This window comes from Apus apus, chromosome 14 (assembly GCF_020740795.1).
Source record: "Apus apus isolate bApuApu2 chromosome 14, bApuApu2.pri.cur, whole genome shotgun sequence".
NCBI classification, from domain to species: Eukaryota; Metazoa; Chordata; class Aves; order Apodiformes; family Apodidae; genus Apus; species Apus apus.
This window is the reverse complement of record NC_067295.1, coordinates 7,924,659-7,939,964: the sequence shown is the minus strand read 5'-3', so window position 1 is coordinate 7,939,964 and position 15,306 is coordinate 7,924,659. Positions and strand designations below refer to the sequence as shown.

Here is a 15,306-nt window from a genome sequence, read left to right as displayed (position 1 = left end):
GCAACGGCCGCTCCGCGCGGCGGCGCCAAGCCCCGCCCACCAGCGACGCCCCGCCCCTCTCACGCCTGGCGTAGACCGCCCACCCCATGCCCAGACATCGCCCCGCCCCTTTCACAGCAATCCCCGCCCCTTTTTCCGTAAGCCCCGCCTTTCTCCCCGCCCCCCGGCGCGAAGCCCCGCCCCTCCGCGCCGCTCCCCAGAGAAAGGCCTCGGGGGGTTCCCCGCCCACCGCGGGAAGCCCCGCCCCGCTGCGGAGGAGGCCCCGCCCCCCCCGCGGGAAGCCCCGCCCCGGCCGGGGGAGAGCGCCGGCGAGAGTGGGTTTCCCTTCCGGAGGAACCGCCGCCCCCCCGCCCGCCGGGTTCGCTTCCGGCTCCGTCCGGGGGGGCCCGTTCCTGGCGCCTCTGCCTCGGGGAGCGGGGCCCATGGAGCCGCGGCTGTGAGGCGCCCCCGGCCCGGGCCCGCTGCGGGAGCCGGGCGGAGGCCGGAGCCGGGAGCCGCAGGAGATGGACAAACTGACCATCATCTCAGGATGCCTCTTCCTGGCCGCCGACATCTTCGCCATCGCCAGCCTGGCCAACCCGGACTGGATCAACACCGGCGAGTCCGCGGGTGAGGGCTGCCGGCGGCGGGGACCCCCTTTGGAGGGGCGGCGGGGGCCGCGCCAGCGCCGGGGGGCTCGGAGGCGGGCGGGGGCCGGGGAGGCTCCGCCTGAGGGGCCGCGGCTGAGGGCAGCCCGAGGGTCCGGCGTCCGCCGGGCGGGAGGGACGGCTGGGCCGGGGCTGCCCTCGGGGCCGGTCCCCCGGCGCGGCGAGGGGCGAAGCGCCCGGCGGGAGCTGGCGGGACCCGCCTCCCGCCCAGAGCCGCAGGTGGCCCGCGCTGTGTCCCGGGCGCGGCGCCCGGGGGGGCTGCCCCCTGCCCGGCCCCGCGGCCCCAGCGGCCCCGGAACAGCCCCGCGACTCGCTGTGCGGCCGGGGGGCCGGGGCCGCATTCCCGGCTGTGGCTCCCAGGTTCAGTCACCTTGGACAGGGAATGGGGATCAGTCTCTCCGCAGTTTGTGGCAGGTTTGAACCTTCAGTACTTTGCCGACGTTTCCTTTGTTGCAGGGAGATCTTGCTTTCCTTCTTGTTTGTTTTCCTTTTTTTTTTTCCCCCCCGGAATATTTATTGCATCCTGATTTTTATCAGCTTTTAAGCTTACGACCCATGTGCTTTTTAATTTAGAACACACCATTGTTTTCTTTAAAAGAACAAGGATTTATGCAGCTGTCTTTTTACTAATGATGTAATTGTTTGTATGGACAATTCATTTCAGCCTGTTGATAAGGTCCTGCATGTTCCAACCAGTGGAATGGGGAGAGGTAACAGGAGGAGGGCTGCTCTTTCATCTCATGTCCCAGAGAACCCCAAATCTCTGTGTCAGGAAAGGAAGCCATCCTTACAGCAAACAGATGAAAATAACTGAACCACCTTTTCCTAATTTAAAATTTCCAAGCAGGCCACAGATACAGAGGGAAGAGGTAAAGGCTTCTGACACAAATTCTTGCAGAGGGTTTAAAAATTTTCTTCACCTGTTGTTCATTTCCATGCCTAATCTTCAGTGCATGTAAGAGAACTAAACTGGTTCAAATAGATTATTCTGATGAAAGAGATTATTAAAAATAATTGGCTATTAGGGACTGATTACTGGGCATGCCCTCTGAGCAGACTGTCCTTATGGGTTTTTTTTAATTGCTTTTAGTTACCTAGCCTAGAACCTGGCCTTTCCCACATGGTCCAGAGGAGAGAAACAAGTCACTTCCCTGCTCAAAGTGCAGCATTCAGGAACTCCCCAGATGACTTCACAGTACCTCCTGTAGCTAATTGTGATGAGATTCCTGCCGATGGCTACATAAAATAGTTGGTTCTTTCCTCTTGCAATTCCATCTAGCAACAGTGCTGCAGTAATGAGCCCTTCTTCAAGGGCTTAAAGTCAAGTAAAATAATCTTAATTTTAAATATTTAAGTATGTCCTAAGTCCTGTCTCATGTTAACAATCATATACGATGTGTCAGATGTGGGATTCTCTTTGCCTGTTCAGAAATGGGGTAACAAAAACTACTCTGAAAAAACAGCTGATGGAAGGTCTTTTGGGAGCTAAGCACAGTCCATTACATTCTTCCTTAAAAAAATTAAATACCTCTTTATAATACAAAAATGGTTTCCTGAAATAGTATACCTGGAAATCATTAATTCTTAGTTGATGATTGCTTAAGTAATCATCTGATCTGCCATTTCTGTCCTGTACTCCTTTTAAAGGTGCAAATAACAGTTTTACTTTTAATTAGGCTGGCAAGCATGAAATCTGGATGGATTTTTCTCAAAGACTTCACTAGTCAAGTAATATTTTGACAGAGCTAAGCCTTTTTTTTTTTTTTTGCTATATTTTGAAGCCAAAGAAATTGTTGACTTGCTAAAATAATAAAAACAGGACCTAGCTGTCATCCTTCCTTAATGACTCTTGCAGATTTTTATTGATATGGGATTTCATGCACTCTGTTTTAAGACTTATGGCTACAACCAATATAAGTGTATGTTTCTAGTACTTAGAATTTCGAAAAGGAGTCTTTTGCCCAAACTGCAAAGAACAGAAGTGTGAGGATGCCCATTGAAGCAAGGGCTTCCTGTAGCAAGCACTGTAGTATTGAATTATGAGATAAATGCTTTTATGAGTGCCATTCATTACCCAGAGACTGCTGTGGAGAAGGATGGCAGAGGAGGACACAGCCCTGATGGCAAACCCAGGCCCAGCTGCTAGTGAGATTCAGGCACTCTCAGCAGACTGCTGTTCTTGGACCACGTTCAAGCCATCCAACTTCCATATGTGCCACTAAGAAGCAGGGTTTTTTGAAGCATCCAGCTCTCAGCTGGGGAAAGAAACTATTTGATGGAAGAAAATATTTCTTTGCTTTACCTCTGCATTCTTAGGTTCAGCTGGTGTTGGAATTAGTCTGGATTCTGCTTCTAGAAGTCAGCCTAGAACCACGGAGAAAAGGGAGTGATAATGTTTCTCTGCTTGGCTGCTGCCCTCAGGGTTCTGAAAGGCAGTGTGGAACAGCCTGGTCTTCTCAATACTGCAGCTGTTTGAGAACTGCACAGAGCAGAGGTCTTGGCAGAGCTGGGAAGGCAGCACTGCGTTGGCTCCTTCAGAGCTGTTTACAGCCATTAAGGTTGGGAACCTGGGCTTACATTTCAGGGGGAAAAAATAAAAATCTGTTCTGATTTGAATGCTAAAAAACATGTACATCTTGCTCCAGAGATAATGATGATTTTCTGCTAAATTGGACAGCAAAATAAATCAGTGGCGTTAATGATTTTGTGAAAAATCTATATTGTTTTCAATATTTTTTTTAAAGGAGCTTGTGGTCTGGTGAAGTTGATATAGGGGAAGGGCTGATTAGTCTCCCAAATCTTATTCTTAAAGATAAGTTTTATAGTCCTTTGAAAAATGTTGGCTATAAAAATTCCTCTCCAGCATTGCAATTAGGAGCAAAGGATTGTAACTGAGATCACTGAAGGTTTCAGATGCTTATCTGTTTTCAGACCAGAGGAATTGTACCTTTGTGGATGTGGGTCCAAGTCTCCGTTGGGTATTTTTTTTCTTTATGTAGTTTTGTAAGAATTGTTCCTTAACTTGGTTTCAGGTATTTCATGCATCTTTAGGATTATAAAGGAAAGATGACAATTGAATGGGTTTTTCTCTCATTTAATTCTTGTTGGGGTTTAGTTATTGGTGGTGTGCAAGCTCAGAACACTGATAACTCCAGTCTGGAAACCGGTGGCTTCTCAGTATTCTTGCACTGACATCCTTTTGTCAAACTGATACTCTATGCAATGCCTAAATTCCCACTGATTTCAGTAGTAATTAATTTTGCTTCTGTATCTTCACCTATTTTGTGAGGAATTTAAAAGCTGATGGTTTTGTCTCCATATGGTTCTTTTTTGTGTTGGAGGCTTTTTAATTATTTTGATATTTTTTCTTCAGTAGGGAGGCTTTTTAATTATTTTGATACTCTGTCTTCAGTAGAGGAGGAGAGGGAATCAAAGTTGCTCTAGGTTTAGCTCTCAATCTTTCGTAGGAGAAAGGATATGAATGCTATATACAGTGGAAATTAGACATGTTAGAAGTTGTACATGTGGGGGGGTTGACAATTTGAAATGCTTTTAGAGTTGGTCAGATTATTCAGAGGAGAATTTGATCAAATAAACTCCCCTTTCAGAAAGTGAAGCCATCAGTTTATGTGACTTAGTCATCCCTTCCAATGTAGCATGATTGTTCATTTGATTCCAATTTACAGAACAAAGTGTACCCTTTTTACAGCAGTCGTCAAGTTAATATGGATGTCAGAATTAAAGGTTGTTAAGATCTCATGGGTAACTTCTGAAGCCAGTATTTATCACATCCTCTTGTGTTGATACCTGTGCCACAGCAGGACACACTGTATAACGTTATGGCCAGGCCACTCAGCCCATGCACAAAGGTGCTGACTTGGGGGATATTAGTGTTCAGCACAGCTTCCCATTTCATCTTGCATCTGTGACACAAGCATCAAGGTCACTTATGTTAGGAACTGTAATTTTTGTTTAAGCTCCCTTTATACCATGCTGGGTAGTAACAGTATGATAATAAATCGTGAATCTACAGCTTGCCACTTATTTTAAATTGTCTACTTTTACAAATGCTGCCTTTCTGTGTATCTTCCAAAGGATTATGTGTAATTCTTGGTTTTACATACTTAGTCGTTTTTTTCTTGTGAAGTATGACGCCAGATTCAGTGATATCTATGGTCCTATAGAAAAACTATGCCCAGCAGGCCATTCTTCCTGGGACAGTTAACTCCCTGCTCCTGTGACATAAATTGTCTAGTACTGAGTGGCAAATTACTGCTGTTCACTGTTATTCCTCTGCATGTGATAGCTCTTTCTGAGGAATTTTGCTCCACAGGTCCACCAGGAGCTGTAGCTTTGTTGTGATCAGCTTAATGAACTATCAACAGTGATACAACCAAGCAGTGATTCCCAACTCCTGCTTAGCTTGAGACCATATTGCCAGTCAGTGCAATTGCCAGTCATTGCTTGGAGCACTGACTAAACATACAATAAAGCCAACACCACATGAAGGTACTCAAGTACACCAGTATTTCCAAATAGAGTAGAATATATTAGATAGAATAAATAAAGCATCAACACTTTTAAAAAGCGTGTAAACTTGAGTTTCAGCAAGCAATACTGTTCTAAATGCAGTTGTCTGCTCAAAAAGTAGTGTTATGTAAAAATCAGTATTGCATATTAGCACTTCTGCCTGTCAGGGCCTGTGCTGAGAAATTGGTAATGTCCACTGCTCCTCTGTGGAGGAACCATGGCAAAGAGCAGGCACTGTGCTGTCCACTGAGGGAGAAACTGTTTTGTTTCATTTCTTTGAGTTACAGATAGTTGGCTTTTCAAAAACTGTCTGTAAAAGGGTTCTGGTGATAATTTGTTAAGCACCTTGCAACATACTCAAAACACAGCCTGCTTCTCCCAGTTCTCAGTAGAGAATGATGGGAAGCGATTCTACGAAATTACTTTTTCCTGATGGTTTTTGGACTGTATCATGTAGTGAGCGTGACAGAAGTTATTTGACTTTTCCTCTTTGGACTGTATTCTGAGAATACAAAAATAAAAATGAAGATGATACAGAGAGAATTATGTACTATCATGTTCTAGAAAGGAGTGACTGCCAGAGAGCAGTCTCCAAAGCCATCTGGTCATCAGAGTGTTACAGTTATGTTTTGGAACATAATTTCTAGGAAAACACTTCCTTTTGGAAGATACCCCCAGGTGTGTGAGAAAGCTGGTTCTCTGTGATACTTTGCTGATCTGGACTATGAGGGGTTGAGGTCCTGCTGTAAGATGTAAGCACTGCTAACAATACTTGCATTTTGGAGATGTTGCCAGTGCCTTAAAACCAGTACAAAACCCCAATAAGAGCTAGTGATGACTGGCAAAGAGTCTAAACCCTGTATAATATGAACACTCTAAGAAGAAAAAGTCTGTTGATAGGTGTGCCTGGACTGGGAGTGTCAGTGCCATCTTTAAAATTACCATTTCCATTCCACTTTATGACTGTAGATGTCTTTTAAGTGGATGTAAAAATCTGACAAAGCAGCATGTTTGAATTGTGCTTTGGTTCTGTAATTGGCCAGGCCTTAAGGCACAAGAAAAATTAATACTAAGGCATTGTTGTAATGAATTAATTTTGTGCTTGCTCAACCACTCAACATTTAAACATATGGAACTATTTTATGTGTAGGAAGAGTCTCATGAAAGAGAGCTGTGTCAGCCTGGTTACTTGAGCCTGCCTGAGCAAAGATGAGAGAACTGATTGTTTTTGTCCACAGAGGAACATCTACTTTCTAACAAGTACAAATTAATACTGCTTCTGTTAGGTGGATGTTTTCTTTTTAGCATGTGAAGGTACAAAATTATTAGTTTGCCTCCCACCAAATCCTGTTAAATTCCTCGTTCTCTTAATTAGTGTTAAAGAATTAGGTAAGTAATACCTGATACAGAGCTAGGAGCCAGTAACTTGTATTTACCTTTCCAATCCAGCATCTGGCACAACTGACTGTGAATGTTGGAAAGTTATTATGGTAGTACCTCAGTTTCTTCCTCCGTAAAACACAGGTGATGTCTTTAGTAAAGAAACTTCTGTGAGCACAAGCAGCAAAGCTTTAATTTTGTTTTTTTAGCTTTTGTTTTCTGTCACAGTTTTACTTTATTAAATGGAGGGGAAAACAACTAAGAACAACAGATATTTTCTTTGTCTTTTCTGCTAGTAGGCGTCTTTGCAGAGATACTTGAGTTTCAGGTTTTTGGAATAATTTTTCTTTATTTACATCACAGCAATGTGTATAGTTACTATAGGACTAAATTATATTCAGCATGTGTAGATACAGATTTGTTTTCTGACTATCTTATGCTTTACTAAGGAAATTTGTATTTGTTAATCTGTTTTATAGGCAGTACCAACTGTGGGAAAAGTATCTTCTTGAGACTTCAGCTTTGTGGCTTCAGGAACTATATGCATTTCACTAATAGTGATGATTTTTTTAAATCAACTTAGAGCCGGTTTTAGGTGTGTGTGTTACATTTCTTGCCAGAATATGACACTGAGATTAACACAAGAATAACTGAAATATGTGAATCTTAAAAGCAAAGATTAATAGAATGTACCACAAAACAAAGATTTAAAACTGTCTGAAATAAAAAAGAAGGAATCCTGTTAATGACTGAGACTTATTAAAAACTTTTGTATCATTTAGTTTCCAGCCAGAGCTTACATGTGAGCAGCATTATGTAAACTCCATTTGTACTTTTGCCAAAGCAAAGATCAGTAGGTCAAAATTTTAAGCTTGACCTACTTTTCGTATAGGTAGCTCACAACAGCTCAACTTTTTCCCACTTATTTTTGTGTTAGTCTTGAAACAAAGCTGAAAGAACCAACTTCTCTTGTCTGCTGCATTACAAGTGCAGTGGGTAGGAATTTCACCTTATGCAGTAGTTCTCCACCTGATTCTTGAATCCTTTTCCAGCAATGGTTGGTAACTGTGTATTTCAGAAGAAGGCAGCTAGAGTGGTTCATGGATGAGGAGGAATATTTACTGTTGAAGAGGCAAAATTATGTTTGTAGTATGGTGGAACAAATATAACATGGGGGCTGTTTTTATTTCTTACACAAAGTAATATGGGAAAATTATAAATTATTATAAATTTAAAGTTTATGCAATTTCAATGTAGCAATAACATTCTTATTACATAAGTCATTATTGTAATTCACAGTGCCTACAAATTTAGTAATGGACCGTCTTTTTTGTAAATTGAGGGCTACATGCAGGAAGAAAGTTCTGTGGCAATTCTGCAGCAATCCCCTTACGTGTCCTCCAGCTTCTTTGCTCAATCTCACTTTTCTTCCCCAAGCCTCTGACTGATGGAGATATATACAGATCTGAAAAACTGGAGATATGGTCAAGAAGAGGATCTATGCAGGGTATGTGTCTGTTTTAAGGAGAGAGAAAACAAACTAGAGCATTTGACTGCTAAAGCACTTAGATTCCTATGGAATTAGACCAATGTGTATGAAATGATCAGACATACGTAGTATCCTTCCTCTGAGTGAAGGTCTTGGCTTCTTCCTATTATATCATACTTGATTTCCTATTTGATGTATTATCTTGTGTTTTTTGATTTTTGTAAATAGAGTTGATTACAAGATTTTGGTCTGTCTTGGGTACCTCAGGGAGCCTAGTCTGATTGTGGTGGTTTGTCTGCAAGATGAGCTAATCAAGTATGAAACACTGGCTGCTAGGACTTAGAGGTTCAAAATTCCACAGAGTATGTCGAGTCTAGTTCCTCTCTTTGAGCAAAACAGACTTGGTCTGTTACATCTAGGTCCTTGGGATGAACTAAAATCCTCTCTTGTGAGGGTACCAAAAGCCCCCCAGGGAGTTACTGCAGTATCAGGAGCCAGCATTTCCTGTCCACACAGTGTGGTGTGATAAGCAGCAGTTGGCTCCTACCCAGGAGCCTCACGATAGCTGCACTTCTGTGCCATAAATTACAAAGCACTTTGTCATTATTAAGGATGACAGTCTCTCAAGGTGTAATGATTAATAATCCACTTAAATGTTTAAATATTTGTCCGGTTGAAGACAGTTCACTTTAGGCCCTGAACTTGACCATGAGCAATTCTTTGTGTAGTTGCTTGGACACTGCATTAGTAGGGCTGAGCTGTCTCTGAGCTTGGTATGTCCAAGAATTTGATAATCAAATGACAGTGTTCACAGGCAGTAAAGTAACTTTGTAGTGCTCAGCACTGAGCCAGCTTCCCGATTTACAGTGTTGCAGTTCTGACTCCTGGGTTTCCTGTTCTCTTGCTCGCCAATCATTGCCCAGGTTCTTCCTCCTTTGTTTCCACTTCTCTTGCTGTGACTGCTTCCAGCTAGGGGCAGCAATATAATTTAGCTGTATTTTAAGGAGTAGGTATGGAATCAGAGTAAGAGAAAAGTGGACAACTTACTGTTCAGTGTGCCTCAGAACTGCTTTGTGTTAATGAGGTAGTTCTCCACTGTAAAAACTAAGGTGGGAAGAAGCCTTTCACTTTGTTCTTCTAAAGCCATACTTAATTCAATTTAAAAACTATGCAACAAGATTGTACAGGAAACCTGAAAAGTTTGAATGGCCCAGAACTTCTAATGTGGTCTCATAAAGTCACTCAGCAATTACAAGAAGCACCCTGAAGCTTAATACATGAAAAATGGTGAAATAAAGAGAGTAAAGGCTAGAAGTAGTAGTTGCAGTTTTACAAACAGAAGTCTGTTGACTTATGTCCAATATAATCTGGAGTAAGAGCTCTCTGTAAGTCTATGTTCAGTAAGATGAAGTTCATGATAAAGACAGAGCACTTCTTGTCTGTTTATATTGAATATAAAATCAGAGTTCTTTTTCGGAATGTCAGTATAACAACTGTATAAACATATGTTGACAGATAATGCTCTTTGGAGCACTGTATAACCTCTGGTTGTTTTCTAGGAATCATCCCACTTGTTCTGAAAGGACTGAGCCCTGCTGTTAAGATAAAGTCATATTTTGTGTCAGTAAAGTGCTAATATAACTGTTCAGGAGTGGTCTGTCTTCTCATATTCTAGCAAAAAAAAATAGTCTCCAGACTCTTACAGTCTATTTTTTTAGATGCCTCTTTGTGATAAGGGAGAAAGTGTTATCAGTGCACAGACAGCATCTGTAAATTGCCTAAATAATTCAGGCTTAAACTATGCAGGTTTCTAAACCAAGGAATTGCTCTAGCAAAATGGATACAAAAATATAACTTCAGGATAAATCCTGAATATGCTCCCTGCCTTCCTGTTCTTTGGTTTTCATGTTTTTGTTGTGATGGAAACAACAAGCAAATTTGAAAATTTTTACTGCAAAGCAAGGCTTGTTGTTTTTAGGGTTTTTTTCCAGTTTGCCTGAAAAGTTAAAGCTACCTTTTATAATGAGGGGGCTTTAAACATTAATCAGTCAGGAAACGATGTGCCAGCTGTCCTTGAGGAAAGATCGGATGTAGTTAAGCTATATGTCAGTCTGTCTTTCAGCACATGAAGCATTACTTGTAGAGAATAAATTATTTGGCCCTGTACCTAATCTCTATTAAAGTGCAGTTTAACCTGTTTTGCCAGTTGTTACAAGCATGTGATACACAGACTTGGCAACAGTTAAAAAGTGTCTTTAGGAATAAAAGCTATGATAAGATTTTATTCTACTTGAAATATTACTCTAGTTGCAATGAAATATATTGTGGAACATGTAGGTGCCATTCTTCAGTGGACAAAGGTGCCTTATAGAATAAAGCAAGTCTTGTAGACAGAGAGTATCATTTGTATCCCCAGTTAGTAGAGTGGGGGAAACTTGTGTGTCCAAGGAAATGGGCTTGCAAGATCAGAAATGGGTTTAAGCTTTCCAGTAATTCTAGCTGTTCTAATAAAAGGTATTACTTCTGCTTGCAAACTTCCCTTTTTATGTCCTTATTGCCATAAATACAATCCTGCCATCAGTTATGTGATTTAAAGAAATTGCCACCAAGTTGTTAATACATTTTATTTGTCTTTTGGATATTTTCTTCATTTAGCAAGGTCTCCTGAACTTCCTGGCAACCTGGGCCAAAAACTTGCTTTCAGCAGTGCATTAGGAGCAAGCTAGGCTCAGCTGTAAGAAAGCACATAAGGTGTATTTAGGCTGTTTGAGAGCAGACACTTGAAATTTAAAATTCTAACCATATAAATTCAAAAAAGCACTTCCAACAGTCCTCTTTTCACCTTACACCACTGGGTGACTCATAAGGCCATGGAAGAGCCAGATCAGTGGGTGTCCTTGGAGCATGTCTGACAGAAGCTGAGATCAGTGCAAAGCAGAACAGTTATGGCTGGCAGAGGAAGATGATCCTTACTCCTTCTGAATTTTATTTGAGAAAATGCATGAGCAATCTTGAATGCAGGACCAGAACCTGCATTTTCTTCCTACACTTGAATGCCCTTGTCACTAGTCCAAGAAATTGCTTTAGACTGTTACCAGGGAAGCTGACAGATACTTTCTCTTAATGAATAAAGAGAGGGAGAATGATAGGATACTTCACTTGGTGTGGTTGTGTGTTTTGATCTATCTGTGTTGGTCTGCTTGGACATTTGCTAAGTTTGAAACTCAACTGGCTTGGTGAAATGGTAATTTTAGGTACTCAGGACTTAAAAATTGAGAGCTCTGAAGTCCAGTTATTGCCAGGCTGTGAACAGACCACCCAATAAGACACCTGTGTGGAAGGTGATCCACTAAACTCTGAAGATCTGGAATTTCTGTGTTCTTGTTGATTGAGTTGTGTTCCTACCAGGTGGCAAACTCTGGTGCTGCCATTACCAGCTTTGCCACCTCGTGTTGCTGGCTCCTGAAGATGGTGGCCAGCCTTGAAGAGCCTGCATGTCAACTGTGTGATTGTGAAGGGATTAGCTGATTACTTCTGAGCAGGCTGGGTTGGGCTGCGTGGTGTGTTGGATGGAGAGGTATCATTTTACAGCTCTGTCTGAAGCCAAATACAACTCTGTTAAAAAAGAACACAAGCTCATCAGATGTTAAATGGCAGAACAGCTGTAGGTATCGTAGCTTCTGGCTTTCAGCTGAACATATGGCATAAAACTGGTGTTGCTGACTAGAAAAATCACTTTCAAATATTGACACTGCCTTTGATCTTTTTTCAGGCAGTGAAAGGGAAATAACAATGGATTTTTTTGTGTTTTTTTTAAGCTGAACAAAAGATTCAGGGTTGTGTTTTGTTTTTTTTCAAGTCTTATATTTTCTTTCCAGGCCCTTGCCACTTCAGAAACTGTAAAGATTCTAGTCACTGACAATACTATCCTATTATGAAATGCTCATAGTGTTAGAAAATAACCAGAAGGATGCAACTTTTTAGAAATCCTGTTTACCAACACTTAATTGATGCTGTCTTCTGAAGCAGGAAAGAATACCTTCAGCGTGGGTAGATTTTTTTGGCTCTGATACATAAGAACTCACAGAGCCTTTGTTATGTCCTCAGGAGTGCTGCTCCTGTGTTGCTTGAAGATAGCTCCTTCAGGGTATAGTGGTCCATCTCTTCTTAAAATAACCAACCAACCAAAAAAACCCCAAATACAGCAACAAAAAAAGGCAAAACAAAACCCAAACATTAAAAAAAAAAACAATACACAAGCAGCATGGCATTGAAACTTGTATGCTGGAATTCAGAAATAAATTTGCTTTTTATTGGTCCAAATGTCTGCAATTTAAACATTTATTACAAATTGTATATCGTGATTGTCATCTGTAGTAATAAACTTTCTAATATGTGTAAATCATAAGATTATTTTCCAGTAAATGGCCCATCACTTTTTTTTTTTTTTCCTCCTTGGGGTGGGAGGAAAGAGGGAGAAGACTGTTTTTTGTGGAGAGGCGGTTCAGTTTGAAATAGGCATGACCCAAACATTGAATTTAAAACTTTGGAGACAACTGAGGCACCACATGGTCTTCAGCAAGGCAGACTTTTCTGCTAAGATACCACAACTCTTAACATTGAGTTTAGACTTAAAAAACGAGAATTCTCTTGTTTGAAAGCCAGTAAGCTTTGGAGTTCTAAAGAATGCCAAAAATGATACCTAATAAATTAAATTATCTGGACATGAGATTGTTAAGCAGAATTCTGTTGGTAGGTTCCTGATAGCTGACATTAGCAGGGTTTGAAGCTAGGGATGTTACCTCAGCTATTATTGTAAATATGAGTATTTTTAAGAAAGTTACTTAGTTCCTGAAACAGGGAAATATCCTGTACATCTCTAGAGCAAGGAGGGTGGTGCATTTCAAAGTTGGTTTGAAAGGGAGGGAGCGTTCCGATTTTAAAGAAGGGGATCAATGGGTAGAAGAGAAATAGCAGCTTATATAATATGCTCTATCTTGCAATATTGCCTTGAATTGCCTTTAAAAAGGATGCATTCTAGATATAACAAGGACTTTGCAAGTAAATCTAGGTCTTTATGAAAACTGATTGTTTATCACTGTATAAATACTTCTTAGGTGTTTGTTTCGTACCAGTGAATACCCACTGGGCATATGAATTGATCTTGCATCTGCTCTGCTTCCAAGTGAGAAACTCCAAAGATTTCCTTCCAGGGTTAGAATGCCTATTAGACCATTTGAGAGACAAATCAGAATGAATGCCAAAAACATAAGATCTGGCATACAAAGGACAGGAAAGAGAATTCATAATCCTTTTGTTTAGAAGTCCTCTCTGTTCTGTGCTTTTGCAGTTAATCCTCTCTTATTCTTTTAAGCCTTTCTCTAGATCATCCTTTAACATTGATAAATCTTATTTTAGGAGCTCTGAACTCAGTTGCCTCTTAATCTTACTAAATGAACAACATACTGGAGCATCCACAGTAAAAGAATCAATCTGTCATGCCACATCCTGAATACTGTACTTGCATGGTAACCTCAAAGTTGTTTTAGCAGCATAAGTGCTAAAGAGCATCTATTCAAGCTACCCCCAGCCTTTACAAAAGAAGTAATTATTTATGTAAGAACAGTAACAGATACAGTATTCTCCAATTTTATTAGAAACTGGCAGTTGATCCTATATTTTGATCCTTTTATATGCTTTTGATACTTATTTATGTTTAATCCAGTTATGGTATTATCCTACAATAATGACCTAAGCAATAAAATGGAGGAAAGGGTGTTTGCTTGCTTCTAGTCACTTAGCTGCAGTTAATTGGGTATGTGCTATTTTACAAAATATATTACATTATTTGAGGCTACATTTTAAAGGTCAAATTTAGATTTTTATATTTCCTTTTTACAAGGCTGTAATTCTGAACAGTTGTAGATACAAAAAATTCTATGAGCTACCCCTGTGGGTGTCATTCATTGGGGCCTTATGTACAGAGACCCTGCAATTCTCTTTAGCTATTACAGCATGGATCATGCCTTTTAGAATCAAGAGGTCTTTCCCAGCGTTGTTAATCCTTTTTTCCTCCCTGTTTTTGAAGTGCTTTGCAAACCAGCAGGGTACTGTGTCTTTTTCGTCTTCACACCAGAGGTGGTGCATAACCTGCAAAAGCAGAGCTTTTCCCCTAACCTTCTGCATTGCTTACTCTAAGCATGACTAATCTCCTCCTAAGAGAGGGTACAGAGCCTGATTTATGATGGACTTTTAAACTCAGATAAGTAGAACTAACTATAAACACCCTGAAGTACCTCCCAGGCTATGGTAGGGAAGGTTCAGCAGTGTTCAGGAAAGGCAGAAGGGAGAGTACTCAGTTTCTGAGGAACTAATACCTGGAATGTAGAATAACAGATGTTTTCCCCAAAACAAAATACATATAAATAAACCTAAAAAAGTAATTCTCTCTCCCCCCTTTGTATAGTAACATCTCTGAAATTGTCCATTGCAGGAAAATAAATTCCATATGTAAGGCTGGGAAACATCCCATTTAAACAAGTTCCTTGGATGACTTTGAAACATACTCTTCTTGGAAATACCTCTTCCTTGTTTGCTGTTACAGGCAGTTGCATTGGAACTATTCTTACTGTGCTCTGTTGCTTATTCCTCTCAGGAATTCCTTGGCTATGCTTTTCTCACTTTGAAAGCTGTCTTCTGACAGAGGGGCTTGGTTGCAGACAAGGAGCAGCAGTCATGTTAAAGACAAGGTGGCCGAAGACAATGTGATGGTTATCCTCAACATTGTAGAGAGAGTTAGTCTGCCATGAACAAGTCACTGCTTTCTCCTTAGACCTTTGAAGTTTCCACTTGGATTGGGTAGCGAGCTACAGTTGCTCACTAGACAGCTGCAGGCTGTTCCTCCGCTTAGCTGGACCTAGACTTTTTTAAAGTTTATTAACTGGGTAGAACTTAGAAACTTTCCAAGAACATCTTCATTTCCTCCTGACCTTGTCTGTGGGCCAATAAAAGTTACAGGGAATGGCTTAACTGAGCTGTCCTTATTTATGTCGTCCTCTGGCATGTGACTGTTACCTAACGAGCAGCAGTGAATGTTTTAGTGAGCCAAATAGCATCTCTCCATGTACTGTGCTTATTCCTAGCCACATGGGCAGTGCTCTAAGATTTACGTCACCAGCGCCTCGTTAGGCACTCTGTAAACTGTGCTCTTCATTTAGTAAAGTTGGTTTAACTTGTCCTGCAGTAAACCAGAGAAGAGTA

At 41.2% G+C, this 15,306-nt stretch overlaps 1 protein-coding gene across 2 annotated transcripts in view; it reads left to right on the top strand.

Annotated features, from left to right (window-relative positions):
* The first annotated feature begins 343 nt into the window (after nucleotides 1-343).
* MOSMO (modulator of smoothened) overlaps nucleotides 344-15,306 on the top strand; it is a 30,291-nt gene continuing 15,328 nt past the window's right edge. For both annotated transcript variants that reach the window (XM_051632539.1, XM_051632538.1), the window contains exon 1: nucleotides 344-609. In XM_051632539.1, coding sequence (XP_051488499.1) covers nucleotides 504-609 — 106 coding nt within the window. In that variant the 5' untranslated portion in view covers nucleotides 344-503. The remainder of the gene's footprint in view (nucleotides 610-15,306) is intronic.